Raw genomic sequence first — 15361 nt, forward strand, 5'->3', positions numbered from 1 at the left:
GCACGATTTCAACGAACCTTTGAGGACGATCCAGGATCTAAATCTATTTTATACACGAATTGTGTATTAGTTTACCAAGTTCAAGTGCTTTTTTTTGTAATTTACTATCAGTACGTCATCAACACACACACCCACAAGGGACAAGGTTCAGTTCGTGTGTAAATACTGAATATTAAATGTGCGAAAGAACGGACTTCGCGCAGTATTTTTCCTAAAGGCTTTTTGACGTATGAGGAAGTTCAAAACATCATCATGGCGATTATGCAGAAATGCTGCTGTTCCGACAACGTCAGGAGTGGGTCTACTGTGGCTGGAATATACTCGATTGTGAGTAGAAAACCTTGCCATAAAAAGTCGGCCATGGAGACCAGAATTCTCAAAGTAACAATTTTGTACCTCGTGACATGTGACAACATGGCACAAGGGCGTCATAAGTGAACCTAGCAAACACCGACGCACTTGGTGAATCTCAACACATAAATGACGAAGACCCACAGTACCACTACAATATGTACATGTATGTTTATGCTTATAAACAGTCCCTTGCCTTAAAATTTCCCGGCAATGATTTGAAATGGTCATATCTCTACGGGGAATTCTGTATGTAGCCCCTGATTTTCTCATGGTGATATGTCGAGATGACACAAGTGCCGTTACTTGACAGCGCGCATGACAAAAAGTAAAGCACAATGACGTTGTCGGAAACGTCATTCAGATCCCGCAGGATGTCGACATCTTGCATGTAGGGTGTCTGCCTCTATGCATGGAAGTTGAAGACCAGTCTCGATAAATTGTTTAAAAAGGCCTTTTCTCAGAAAGTCGACTTAGTAATGTCAAGTTATAAATCAGGACGTCGCCACCTCACGCAAGGTGCAAATATGTTTCTATTTTATTCCACGTTTATAGGCGATTGGCGAATGTATTCAAACGGATTATGATAAGTTTCATCTGTCTTTAAGGTTTAAGTGTAATTACTGTCTCGCACGAATCCACTGCAATAACGAGTGCTCTGAATACCATTTATAAGGACACACTAGCGTAGCCAATACCCCAAAGCAAATACTATATAGACTGCAAGCAAGCTTACAAAAGTTGAACTTGGTTGTACATCAAGCTATGAACTTTTTTCTTTTTAAAGATCTATGCCTTGACAGCCGTGGGATTTGGAGGATGGGAGATCTGGCAATATGAGCATCAATTCGGGTTTACCAATTGCGAACTCCGAATGTATAAACCTGACGGAATGGCGGAAAAGCATGCCTTTTCTCTTTATCAATTATTACATTTTTTTAATGAGCTTGGTTAAATAGCTTCCATCAGAAGTATAGTTAAATTTCATTGAAAACATATTTCTATGCGATGTGTTGGATTTCAAGTTTCTCCACAAATTATGGATGTTATGTAAGTTTAGTTTAAGCAGGAAATAACTTCAGAAGTTGAATACCATCCAATGTACTGGCATGCATTTCAATCAATTTAAATAACTGAAAATATAGCTTTATAGCAATACCTTTTTCAATAAGCCAACTCGTTAATTTTATGAATATAGGGTGAATGCGTATAAGTAATAATCTCACCGTCCGCAACCCAACATTCAATGACTCCTGTTTTAATTTGATTTTCTGTACCTAAGGTTTGTCTGCAGATAGTTACGTTACGGTCTGCATTGAGATTGCTTTGCTGGGCCTGATTTTCCTCACTTCCATTGTGCTTCTTGTGGGTGTTTCAAAGGTGAGCTTCATGTGAGTTACCCTTACGGCCATGCTGACTTTGAAATTTTACTAATAGCCAACATTTTGTGTGTTCACCTGATGTGATGCGAGTAGCCCTTTTGGCCCAGATCCAGATACTACACCTAAAAAGTAACACTAACAGCCAGAATAGTTTACAAGGTTTCTTTTGGAACTGCACAATTTTTTGTCAGCCTAGACACAAAACGATGGAAAAAAAATGTCTGAAATCCATTAACCGTATAGGACAGGTTAATGTTTAGACACCTATTGCCACATTACAAAATATTCTGGTTATATAGGATTGCCACCCTGTCCTGTAGCGATGTTGATGATGATAATAATTATTATAAATATTATATAATTATGTATTTCTTGGGGTGTCTCAACAGGATTCGCGTGGATATCTCCTGCCGTATATGATTGTGATGCCCGCTATGATACTCCTGCAATGCGCATACCTAATATTATCCATCTATACCTTAGCCCAAGTACGTACTAATTTCACATAAAGTATGCTACGTTAGTTTCGAGTTTTCCTTCTTATAACTTTTATTTTCTCTTGTGTGTCGACAAATTCACCATCTTTAATTAATGGAAAACGTTTTGCCCGATTATGTATCTTTATAAGCTCTTGCTTAAAAAATGCATACCTGACAGTATGGCCAACTTTAACTCATTTTATGGACAAGGTTGTGCACATTGTCAAACATGAACACATAGCCAAAAAACCACCTAAAGTACAAACATCACTGTTTATTACAACAACGCGTCACTGTTTATATACAGGGTGACCCCCCAAAAATGCAACATTTGCCTTTTTTCAAAAACCTGATCTGTGAATTTTTATGTATTGGATATCAGATTAAAGCTGATATTTTTTTCTTTCAAATACTAAACAAATTATAAAAACAGCAGAGAAAACGCCAATTATGTAACACAATTCCTTTTTGGTCCATTCCAATGGCATTACCACAGTTAAAGGATTTACACTGTACCTATTTGTGTATAAAATGCATGTAGCGCATTGTGTCTTAATCCTTACAAACAACTAATATAGTGCATAATAGAGTACAACTAAATTTGATGGAATACCGTATTTTCCCCTGAACAGGCATCTTATCCTTTTTAGTCCCCTTTTTTGAACCTTTTCAGTATCATGAATATGTCAAAATATTAAAGAAATTGCACAAATGAAAGGCAATTGTACAATGGGCTTACAGTATAATGTTTCACCGTAGTTGATTGGGAAAGATGAAAAAAAATCACTTCTGTTACATAATTGGCTTTTTCTCAGCAACCAAATGTGCTGTATTCACGATTTTTTGTTCAGTATTTTAAAGAAAAAGCTCTCAGCTTTAATCTGATATCCAAAGTATAAAATGCCCAGATCAATTTTTTTTTAAAGGCAAATGTTTCAGGGTTGCATTTTTGTGGGGTCACCCTGTATAAGTTTAGACATCATACTCATTGGGAGATCAGTTCCAGAATGTATCTTGTCTAACACATGGCGTTTGTGTGGTTCTCTTCCAAAATAGCAATACTACTACGTAGCCGCTTGGGTATACGGAATAGGTATCGGTTTTACGGCGTTATTCACGTTTATGGATGTAAGTACATATATAGTTCAAGCAATTAATTCAGGTAATTGAAATACGATAGCTGGCTGTCTTCAAGTGCCCCTTTCTCGTAAAATAAATCAAAATGGCGGCCCTTACCTTAGTCCACACAGATCCGGCAGACTTGAGCGGCAGACTAACTTGTACTTTTGCAAAGACCTATGGAGAAGAAAACAATAACAATATAACGGGTCATCATAATGGATGACTTAAGCTATGCCAAAGAATGACCGACAGTTCACTTTGATTGATTGCACTCATTGCAGTATAGGCCTTCAGTGGAAATTGAAAAAATAGGAACATTTCAGGCAAAAGTGAAGTAGGCTATTGCTAAGCGTCAACGAGTTTCGTTTTCGTCGAAATAATTAGATTTTCTTTCGTGTGGCATAGGGTCTTTGCTTCCTGTGTGTGGTGTCTCAGTACCAGGAGCTGAGGGATGGGCGTGGCCGTATTGAGGACGTGATGGCTGCAAGGGTAAAAACAACACTTTGACATAGCAATTAAGACTTCTAGATTGACTGCGAATGAAACCAATGATGGCTTGCGGGGGGGGGGGTGCTAAGGCAATTCGACCGTTGAAGTTAGACATCTGGAAGTTTAGGAAATTGTTTTGACAAACATGATCATCTCCAAATTCAAAATGTGTTAAATTGGCAGTTCCTCATCTCCACCTCTTTAACTGTTCCTTCACCCTTACAAAGGGAAAAATACGCATTGTGGCTCAACGTCTTGCCAAACGTTAGTAAAACAAATTTATAAATTGCCTACGCTTATAGAAATTTTAGTTTTGAAGTTTAAAAAGTACAATTAAAGGAATTTCATACCAGTGGCTGGGTGGAATGATAATGCCAACTATTTCTTTATTTTTTATTTTTTATTTTTGTTACAATCAAATGTTGGGTTTTACTCTTTTTTTTGCAGAGCCATATCAACATTATTACTTCCACTGCCCCTGGCTTTGGGGGTGCTGTCATCGTCTCGCCATCAACACGGGGCTACCCTCAACCAGGCTACCCACCCCAGTCGAACTACCCTCCTCAGCAAAGTTACCCACCCCCGCAGGGGTACCAACCCCAGCAGGGGTACCCAGCCCAACAGGGGTACCCAGCCCAACAGGGTTACACACCTAGACCAGTGCTAGAAAACCCACCAGCTTACTCTGAGAAAGCGGCGCCCTAAAGAACTACACACACGGCTCTCATGCAGCAGGGGCCGATTTCATCGAGCTGCCATAACTATTAATGGAATTTTTGCTAAGCACAGACAAAACAAATTGCTTTGATTATTAGCTCACAAATTTAACCAGTTGTTTTTTGTTTCTTTTGGCTTAAGCACGAAGGCGGCTAAGCTTAGTTTTGGCCCATATGGAATTGGGTTGTATAATGTCCAACTTCACTCTAAATACTCCTGGGTCGGATTGAGCCAGAATCTGAATATATGCCCAGTCCTTTTCCAGGAGAAAAATGAAACTTTTCTAGGTCAAAAAGACAAATGCCAATTTGGAATTTACAGATTTCACGCATGAAATCTAGTAGCGTCCGTATGTTATGACACCCTTTTCAATTGAAAATTCAAGTAAGCTATATTGAGTTTGAATGTTAGCCTGTGTGTTGCAATTAATTATGCTTTTATTAATTGGATCTAGGCTTCCAGTTTTTACAGGCATTAGAGGCACCGTCGTTTGCTCTCTGCAAACAATTTCTCGATTTTCAAAAGGTGAGTTTTAACTTTGGTAGCCTTCACCTCTATTGTTGGTTTTGTATCAAAAATGATTACCTCATTGCTTTGTAAATGCGTCAATTCTGTATTTTTAATAATAACATTAATTGAGTTTGTTTGTGGATGGAATTTGGGTCTTTAACCACGGCATCCATAAACACAGCTATTTAAATTAGGGCAACAACTGGACGAGATTGAAGTAGTTTCAAGCTTTTATTTTCACTAAATTTGATGATAATAAACAGCCTTTGAAAGGCTAATCGTGTTGAGTCCTCACAAATGTAAGGATTGGTACCAAGTTTATATATATATGACATTGTGTTTTTCAGTGCTTTGTCTGAAAATAGAGAAGTGATCTTCTTTGGAATTGTAAAAAAAGAATTGTCTTCATGTTCAACACAGATAGAAAAAGTGAGATTTAAACAGACCCGAAACTCAAATTTACCCCGTCCTGTTTCAACCGACCTACAAAAAAATTAGTAACAGCTCGGCATACAAACTACCGGTACTGGAAACGGACTTCCGATCAACCGACAGATTTACTTCCCTAACGCCTTTGGCTCCGTTCTTATTCATATCCATTATGCTCTTATTGGAATAGAACGGTATACGTTGTATATGACAAATAGTACCGGTAGTCGTTAATTCATTCAAAGCATATTCTCTAACACTTCGTCTAATTATCTGTTCATTGAACACAATTCCTTATCTGACGACTATAGTGAATGCAAATAAATTTCATTTACAACCTATATACGGTACATCGCACACACAATTTGAAAAAAAAAACTAATGAAAAATTGACAGTTCGTCACAAAACCTGTACAATTTCGTCGCAGATATTACATACCGACTTCGCTTCCGCTAAAACAAAAGCATAAACTATATCTTGCGACGTTTAGAGTATACCACTGGAAATAGCCGTAGATTACTGCGCGAACTATATGAGCAAATTAATGTCAGGACGTCAGATTCTACGATGAAAATAACTCTCTACGCACAGCAGGCGCGCAGACTAGACCCGAGGAATGATTCAAGTTCAAACTGATCTGACTCATTAGGATGCCTGCGAGTGAAATCCAAGGTCTCCAGAAAATATCTAGGTCCCTAGATGTATTACAAGATCAGTTACCTGAAGAAAAATATAAGGAAACAATTAATCTGTGCGTGACATGAATTATTGTTTTGATTAGCAGGGTCTGTATAGGAATTTTAGATCAGTCAAATCGATTTCGCATAGGGAAAATCTTAAAACTTGTGTCATTTGTACTGTAACAAGTCATACTCTACTTTGGATTGTTTTACTAATTTTAGCTATCAGTTGATATTATGTGAAAGTATTATGTAAAATACTCAAAATCTTACAACATTTTAAGAAAAACCGGTTGACGGGTCCGGCCAATGAATTTGGACTTTCCGAAGAAATCGTGGCAGATGTGACGCGGCTTAGATTGGTATAGCATTCCATCTTATGAGTGCCAACGGGGAAAGGCCGAAGGTTAGGACATATTAACCGGCCAGGCCTGTGATCACTTCCAAGTATGGCTCGTCCGCGGTGCGCCGACTGTGAACAGTACTGCCATCCCGTATGCAGTGCGATGCCGTAATAGGCCTATACGCGTCTTCAATTTTGTACTGCCGCTTTTGTGGAATTTATAACTAAAAATTCTACATTTTAACGGTCGCTGGGGAAAGGACTGGGGCAATAATATGGCAATAATAACGAGGTGTTGCTGCTTTGACAACGTTCGCACCGGCTCCTATGCGAGTGGAGTTTACACGTTGGTAAGTCTTGTCGAATATTTTGTGAACATGCACGGATTGGAGTCTGTACAGTAAAAAAGTTATCATCAATTCAGTAATGTATGTCATAGTAATTTCTTTTACAGATTTGCGAGCCCGATATCGATTTCATCTCACAAGAGATTTACGATATAAATCTGCTACGTGTGCCATGGAATAATTGTTTTACAATATCAGTCTTTAGCGCGTTTTCAATGCTCTTGGTGTTTGGATTGCAGCACACTGCAAGAAATGCGAACTGTGATGGTATCTGATGGTTTTTGTTAACCACTCCTCCGATGTAGATACCGAAGGCATGGGAGATAGTATACCAATGACTTTATGTTATTTTAGCTCGGCAAAAATTGCTCACAAAGTGTAGAACCCTGTATGTCCCTGATCTTCAATACGTGTAAATGATTTTATTCTCAATATTATAAAACTTCACCTCTATACCAACAATGAAATTAAATTTTGTTGCAATTATACTTCCTTTGTTAACTTTCCTAAGTCATTGCAGAAGGGACAAAACATTACAAGCGTTTTCTGTATTTCCTGACTTAAATTCCATGATTTTCCGATAATGCATTATTGTAAATGTAGTACACAATCCCTGCTTGCTTGCTACATGTAAGTCAGATTAATTCAATCCTTGAGGAATAAAGTTCTGGAGGTTTATGGTACACGTATAGGGATACTGGTACGGACTTTACTTAACGCATAAGTTAATATTGGTTGCGATTATCAAATTGTAGCGAGAAAAATTAAGTGTATTTTTATAATATAGGCCCCTTCAAATGTTATACGGTATGATTATTTTTAACCAGATCGTCATGCAGTTCACGCGGCGCTGAAAGAGCCTAAGCGAAAGTATGTGTGCCTTTGGGGTATCCAGCGACTGTTCCATGTTTTATGTTTAGAAAGTATTTTTCAAGGAACCCATTAAAAGTTGACATGGAGAAAGGAGTTGAATGATCTCTAAGCTTGTTAATGAAACGAATAGTGTACCGTAGCCATGATACTAGCCGTTTCGGGAAAGCTGGTATCCATTTATGTTTTTTAGAATTTGGGCAATTAATTTGCCCTATCGTAATACGACAACTGTTTTTTTTTTTTATTTTGAAGGTCTATGCTCTGGTGGGCTTTGTGTACTTTGCCGTCCTCATTGTTCAAACCGCAAACGCAAGTAAGTGTTTAATTGACATCTGAGGGGGGGTGTGATGGATCAAAGCCTTATAGCACCCTAAATTCCCTGGGCCACACCCCTATATGACTTCAACTGAAACAAAATATTTGCTCCGAAGAGCTGGGCGCAAAGTAATTGAATAATGCATAATAAGGGTTGAAAGGATGTTCTGTTTTAAAATTCTGAGGGCGACCCCATGCAGGAAATAAAAATCATAAGCACAGGTCTATGGGGGATGTCTCCCAAAATGTCCAATCCAGGGTAATCCCAAAACTGGCCTACTATATTAGTAATGGTAGTACAGTGGACCCTTGAATACTAGTTTTCCCTGTTATTCAATTGCAGAACTTTATATAAAGCCTTACGACTTTACGAAACGACTTTTGTTCTGTGTTCTTTTCAGACGATGCTTCGACTTATTTCGTGACGTCCATAATTGGTATGATCTTTTGGGGACTGGCCTTCATTACGTCCATATTCATGATGATCGGTGTGTATCAAGATCTGAAGGGGATGCTGATACCGTTCGTCATTGTCAAGACGCTGATTATTCTGCTACAGTGCGCAATGCTGATCATATACATCGTTGAGCTTGTGGTGAGTCCCTGAAGTACTCATACTTCAGGAACATAAATCATGACCCAGCTTAAATTTATAACACCCCCCCAAAAAAAAAAAACAAGACCATTGGAAGTCAGACGAGACTTAATTGGTAAAATGAAAAAATAAAACCAAAAATATATACATAATTTATATATGGCCTACAAGTATATTATTAGAAAATCTTAGATTTTTTCGAGTTTTATTTTCACCTTGACCAAAGTAAGTCACATTGACCTGGAATCCGGGTATTATTTGGCGTAACCTTTTCCGGGTCAAAAATGCCACTTTTCCGGGTCAACCTGCAGACCCGGATGTTTTTTTTTAGAGCGTCCGTGTGATCCGACACAATCTTTACAGGTAACGAGGTGTTGTATTTTATTATCGAGAGAAGACTTTTACATGTATATTGAATGCAGTGCATGATAAATGAAGATAGTATTCAACTTCTTATTTCTTTCAGAGATTCTTCTATTGGCTCACTCTCTTGTTTGTACTGGTGGTGATGGCAATCATCGCTGTGAATGTAAGTTCACAAAGATTTTGACTTTTACAATATCTATATATCGAATGTTTCGGACAGTAGATTAACAAAAAAATCAAAAGCAGTGGTAACGTAATAAGTCACATTATATAAAAAAAAAATTATTTGATTGTAGCTTGTTAAAGGCATGTCTATAGTGTAACAGAAATTCCAAACTTTCATAAACACAGACATGTTTACGTTACATACTATATAGTGTGGACATTCCTTTGTTTTCGTGTAGTTGAGAAAAAAAACGTGAAAAAAACATCATTTTACTCACACTGTGAAAACTCTTTCAACCCATTTTTGATCTATGATTCCCTTGAGTGTTTCTCTTCATTTTGCCTCGGATAAACCTAACCCAAAAATGCCTTTAAACCTGTTTTCCAGACAGGGGGCAACATTGTGGACGTGGGCAAGTCCACACGACGTCGCTGCTACCTGGCTTATTTGGACATCTTTTGTTCAGACATCCACACAGTGAATGTAATGCTTGTACAGTAAATACTAACAAATAACGTCAATTTGTTTCTTCTTTTTTTAACAGATAATGTGTTTGCTGTGTGTGGTCTCTCAGTACCAGGAGCTCAAAGCTGGTCGGGGAATGAGCATCTGAAATGTCATCAGGAGGTGGAAAAGAAGTTGCATGCTTACTTCTTCCTCTGATAAGTTTACCTTAGGTAGGCCTATACCTCTAATATAGAATAACCCCCTACTGCCTGTTTTCTTCTTGTCAGTGTCGAATGACGCCATAGTTTCTTGTATAATAGTACCCATAATTCAAGTGAGTAGACCCTTCTTTTTTGGATTGTTGGTGAGAGCTAGATAGATGAGCATTTTTTTCTTGAATAATCTGTAATCACAATGACTGAAATGCTGAAATCTTTAGCCATGTGGAAGGCCTGAAAGTGTCTACAGTGTAATGTGCTTAATTTAAAGGAGGTAATCAGAAATTAATGATGACTTTATTTCGTATACTTTTATTCGAGAGCATACATTTAGATCGCGTGCCGATGTGATCCAAGACTATAACAGGTGAATGTCGTGATTGACGTGGTGATTTTTCAAAGCACGCTTACTCAAGTTTGGAATTGAAGTTTTCGTGATCTCTTGCTCACTCGAAAAGTGTACTTTAATTCAGTATCTGCAAGATTAATGCGTATATTAATTTAAGAACGATGGAACAAAATATTAGTTTGTACAAGTTACCATGATGCCCGGGCCCATGGATGTTTGTTCGCACACACTCGAACCCTATTTTTTAAACGACAAAACCAACACACATTGTAACAAAAATAGGTAGGCCTAAGCTAATTTATTTTCACACAATTAAGATCCAATGGGTTGGTGCAATTATATTCGCAATAAATGTTTTCATATTTTATTTTATGCACTACGAGCTGAAATGCTCATTCTTACACAAATTTAAGTAAATGCACTCAAACTAATTTTAAACACCTATGAAAGACCAGAACTTTGACACAAATGACTGACCACAGGCTGAGGGCTAATAACTGTGAGAAAATTCTACAATCAGAAATACGCTGACTTCTTTTTCTCCAGTTTCCAAAAAACGTAAAAAGAAAATATCAAGACAGTGTGGTTTCTGTGTGCCTATTGAGTATTAAAATATTGAGAATGATTTCATATGCTGCGTAATTCATTTTTAATCACTTGGATGAGGGTGTTTTATATTAAATAATTAGCAAATTGTAGCCACATACAAACGTAGTTTTGTCTCTATAGTTCAACATATTTATTGTTAGAGTGATTTAATTTTTAATAGTGAATGGTATTATCAGACATATCCTTGTTGACGGAAGCCCTTTCCGTGGATGGGATGGTGTGTTGAGTCGTGGTTCCGGTCCGGCTGGTGACACTTCAGCACGATGACGCTGGGTGCGGGCTGGGAGGTAGGCACTAAGCCGTGGATAGTGGTGGTCGTGGTGTTGGGGTAATGTGGCTGCTGAAACAAATGAGAACAATTTATTAATATCAGAAAAAAATCACACTTTACGTGCCTTCGTTGATTACCCCATGATGATACGTATTTTTTACACAGTTAGACTTTTTATTTAGTTGATAGCAAGCATAAGATCAGAGATGGGAAATGGGTATTTTTAGCTTAAGATGTTCTGCAAAATCCTTACGCCCACTCATTATTAATGTCGATATTTTTTGTGTAAAATATTATATTTCATAATACGAATTTGTAAGCTGCCTTTGTAATCAAATCAAGAGATCAAAATTGCAGTCATTCTTACGCATCTATTGATTTGTCTGTTGTTAATAATTTTAGGACTATCAAGCTGAACTTTGAAATTCTAAGCAAAAGGTATGAGGACGCCCTCCAGGAAATACCTTCAATTCTTGAATTTGTGTGGCAGGACCAGTAGTGTTGATTGCCTGTACGCCTGCCCGTTGTATCATCCCTTGGTATTGAGAGATGACACATAACACGTTGACAATCTACGAGTATAAACAAGATTTCTAATAAATTTTAACGCTATATATTGCTCTTGTTTTCATGTTTTTTGTCTAAATAATAAGCTCTTTTGGTTTTTTTTTAATCACAGTCATTATGTAATTTCCCAGTAGCTTACACAATTTGTAAGCCACTTAAAAGCAAGGATTGTGCGATTTTCACCTATTGTCATTTTTTTTTAAATCATTATTTTGTTAAAATATATTAGTTGCTTCAAACTTTAAACGACAAAAAGAAGGAAAGAAACCAAAGTTTGTTCAGTGAGAAATTGATTCTTTAAGGAAAGGCTTTTGAGGCAATTCTAGCTTACACTCACGTGGAAAGGGAGACAGGTCAGGTAGATTACAAATGAAAGGATGACACAAGCTTCCGCAAAACCCTGTGGAAATTCGGGAGAGATATCAAGTCAGCATTTTTAATAAAATGAAAAAAAATGTCAGAACTTAATCAGCAGAAGTGTGAGACAAAATTGCTGCCGTTGATAGGCAAGAAAGCAATCTGATCTTTTGGAAAACATTACTCGAACATTTTGAAATGTCTGAAACATTTTGCTTCACTGAGTCTGTTTAGCTTGTTCTGTTATATTACAAATCTGACAAGATTGAACAGAAGTTGAAACATCCTTACCAGAAAAGGCATATCTTTGGGAGGAAAACAAATTGTCGTGAAATTTTTAAAGTAAAGACTTTGACTTTGCTACGCTCTATTCGTCGTAAATGCTTACCAGTGTTGCCAAGGCAACGACCCAGAATATGACCTCTGACAACATCATTGTCATTAGAAATATGATGTACAGCTTGAGCGTTATTGGTAAATCCTGTAAAAAAAGAAATTAAAGATGCCAGCTAATTGTCGATGTAAACACGTTCAGTGCATTTTAAAGAGGAATTGTGAGGTCTTGATGGATTACAATTATTCAATTGCTTTCTAGTGTTATAAACTGAAATTACTTGAATGAGATGTCAATGGTAATTAATCATCATCCTATTGTAACATGAACCAATCACAGTCTTTATTCCTAATCAAGCATCGTCATAGTCGCCGACTTTATCTCAGACTAATGGCAAAAATTCTGAAATAATTTTGAAACAAGTCTTATTTTGTAATGATTTTTTTTTGGGGGGGAGGGGAAGGCAGTTATCGCAAGTTTATTTTTTTTTAATAAATAAAATCATATTTTGTGTGTCGTTTTACAAATAACCTGTCATCATTCTGTGGATATTTTTTAAGTCATGGATGATTTCAAATTTATTTTCTTTGAGCATAAAGCAATTACCTTAGAAATTCCGACAAGTAACCAGACTGATGCGATGGATAATATGACATAACATGCAAACAGTACGTAGTAGAAGTACAAGATGAAGCCCATATCTGGAAAAGGGAACAATTATTGTTGACATGTGAGAACGTATATTTCATAGATTTCTTTCTTCAAAATTTCTGGCGTGACTGAAGGAAAGAGTCATCATTCTCCCCATATATCTTAATTTGGATAGGATATTTTTTCAACATAGACGACGCATGAATATTTATGATTTGTTTATGTTTAAAAAATATAATTATGAAAGTATTAATTTTTTTATTGCCCAATTATCCAATGTCATGGTGCAATAAATGAGAGGGATTTATGTTAAAACAAATCACTCACTGTATAAGAAAATGTAAACTGATATGCAGACATAGCTCCAAACACTGCAACCACCCAAAATTGCACAATATATCTGTGGAGAAAAATAATGTCTGATAAAAAAAAAATGAATCGTTGATTTATAGAACACGTTGCTTATAAATAAGCATCAAACAGAAGTGGGGGGTTGCATAAAAGCACAGACTCTTATTCAAACGTTATCCATTTGGGAAATTGTAATTTTCACTTTCAGTTTCTTTGTGGTTGTATCTGTAGAGTGCAATCACCGGTGTATTTTGCAATGTCACAGCCACTGTGAAAAGCCACCCTGTGGGTCCCCATGCGGACTGCGTATTCAAACCAACTGTGCATGATAATATCGCAAGGAGTAGGATATTAACGGCTGATGGACAAAATGAAAGGCGGCGAAATGGCTGCCGCGTTGCCTAGGTAATTGACCTCATCTTCATTCACTGGCAAATGCTCATAGACCTCCGTACACCGTATACGATGTGATCAAATCGATCCTTCAAGTCGAACGTACTAAAGAGTGTATAATCTATGCACTGGAAAATACCAATCAAAAGATTTGCATAATATGTATGACCAACTATCGGTACTAAACAAAATACTATCGTTTCTTTGCATTATTTTTTTCTTTCTATCTTGCACATTGCTCATGTCATAAGCAACAAGTGATACAATTGAGGCATAAAATGTATATCCACATAAGATAAACATTAAATATTTAAAAAGTGTCACAATTGGCTTTTGTGAGCAATCCCAGATGAAATTAACTGTTTGCTTCTGAATCAGTAATCTTTGTATTGTTTTTATGTTGTTGATTTCATCTAAATAAAATTGAAGATAAAACAAATGTATATTACAAATCTACCTGCCCTCATTATGTATCACTGCCACATGCATTTAAAATTCATAAAAACACACCACAAGCATCATAGTGTAAATTAACATAAGGTGTTTTTCCCCTTCGTCTGTTTTGATTGAGGGAAAGAACCTAAATAAAATGTGCATTTCCTTTTTTCTCAAAAATAAAATACACACAATTTAACTGCATATTTCTTTGGCTGTACATTTCTTTTTAATTATGGGTCTATACTTATTTTTTAAAGATTATATAACGCTGTAGGCCTATAGCGGAATTATCCGAACAATGTTTGTTTATTTAGGCCCTACATGTTTTTAGTATGAAACTATTTAACCTTAAAACATGTTTGAGTAAGTTAGTATTACACTACGTTTTAAGCCCCAAACCCCTCCGAGAATGTCTACAATTGACTTACCAAAGAAAATATCCCAGCCGCAATTGCACCTTTCCTTGTGCTGAAGCAACAGCATCGAGTCATGATAGCCATCATCACTACAGTCACAGTGGTTCTGCGTTAGCTCCGATATTTTTCCAGATTTACTGGTTCGATTTTATTAATATCGCCGAGACATTCAGCGGATTTTAATCATGCTTGTCCTTATTCTAGTTCCACAGGCCATCTCTCGATAAAGAGGCCCTCTCCGTTCTGATGGTGTATGAAATTTTTAATCATATTCATAAAGCTTCTATAAATAAGACGAGCGATCACGGGTCACCGAACACGACTGTCAGGAGTAGCTCAAATACTGACGACAATCAACTGCATAAAAAAGGCCACGTTTAATCACAGATATTGTTAACTTTCATACATAGTCTATTATTTGGACAGGATTAAAAAAAATCTTGGAATGCATGTAGGCCTACAAACATGGGCACATTTTTTTTGTGTCAGTGTTTCAAATTGCGCTAGCAGAAAAAAAACCCCACATAGTCATGTAGGTCTTGTACATCACTTTAAAAAAGATATCTGGCAGTAGAGAAGACATTTCACATAAGATTTCACAGGTCACCGAACACGAGTTTCAGGAGTGTCTCACTTACTGACGACAATCAACTTCATAAAAGAAGGCCAGGTACATCCACAGATATTGCTCACTTTCACACGTAAATAATTGGACAGTTTCTTTATTATCTTTTAAAAAATACATGTGCTTACATGTGCAACATTTTGTTTGCGTCAGTGTTTCAAAATATACTG

General features: G+C 36.9%; 3 protein-coding genes across 3 annotated transcripts; 2 read left to right on the top strand and 1 right to left on the bottom strand.

The window, feature by feature from the left end:
• The first annotated feature begins 252 nt into the window (after positions 1-252).
• Positions 253-4528, top strand: LOC119727262 (annexin A7-like). Its single transcript, XM_038199121.1, has 3 exons — positions 253-327; positions 3740-3823; positions 4271-4528. Exons 1-3 carry the CDS (start codon positions 253-255, stop codon positions 4526-4528), a joined length of 417 nt encoding a protein of 138 aa, XP_038055049.1.
• Positions 4529-6617: 2089 nt separating this feature from the next.
• On the top strand, positions 6618-10809 carry LOC119727162. Its single transcript, XM_038199027.1, has 5 exons — positions 6618-6853; positions 7976-8036; positions 8440-8633; positions 9100-9162; positions 9710-10809. The coding sequence occupies exons 1-5, from the start codon at positions 6779-6781 to the stop codon at positions 9776-9778; spliced, it is 462 nt and encodes a 153-aa protein (XP_038054955.1). The 5' UTR covers positions 6618-6778; the 3' UTR covers positions 9779-10809.
• Positions 10463-14947, bottom strand: LOC119727161. The gene is made up of 7 exons (XM_038199026.1): positions 14579-14947; positions 13296-13368; positions 12924-13018; positions 12372-12464; positions 11964-12026; positions 11524-11631; positions 10463-11125 (listed from the first exon to the last, which is right to left on the bottom strand). The coding sequence occupies exons 1-7, from the start codon at positions 14651-14653 to the stop codon at positions 10961-10963; spliced, it is 672 nt and encodes a 223-aa protein (XP_038054954.1). The 5' UTR covers positions 14654-14947; the 3' UTR covers positions 10463-10960.
• Between the last annotated feature and the right edge of the window lie 414 nt (positions 14948-15361).

This window comes from Patiria miniata, unplaced genomic scaffold (genome assembly GCF_015706575.1).
Source record: "Patiria miniata isolate m_02_andy unplaced genomic scaffold, ASM1570657v1 HiC_scaffold_20, whole genome shotgun sequence".
Lineage (NCBI taxonomy): Eukaryota > Metazoa > Echinodermata > Asteroidea > Valvatida > Asterinidae > Patiria > Patiria miniata.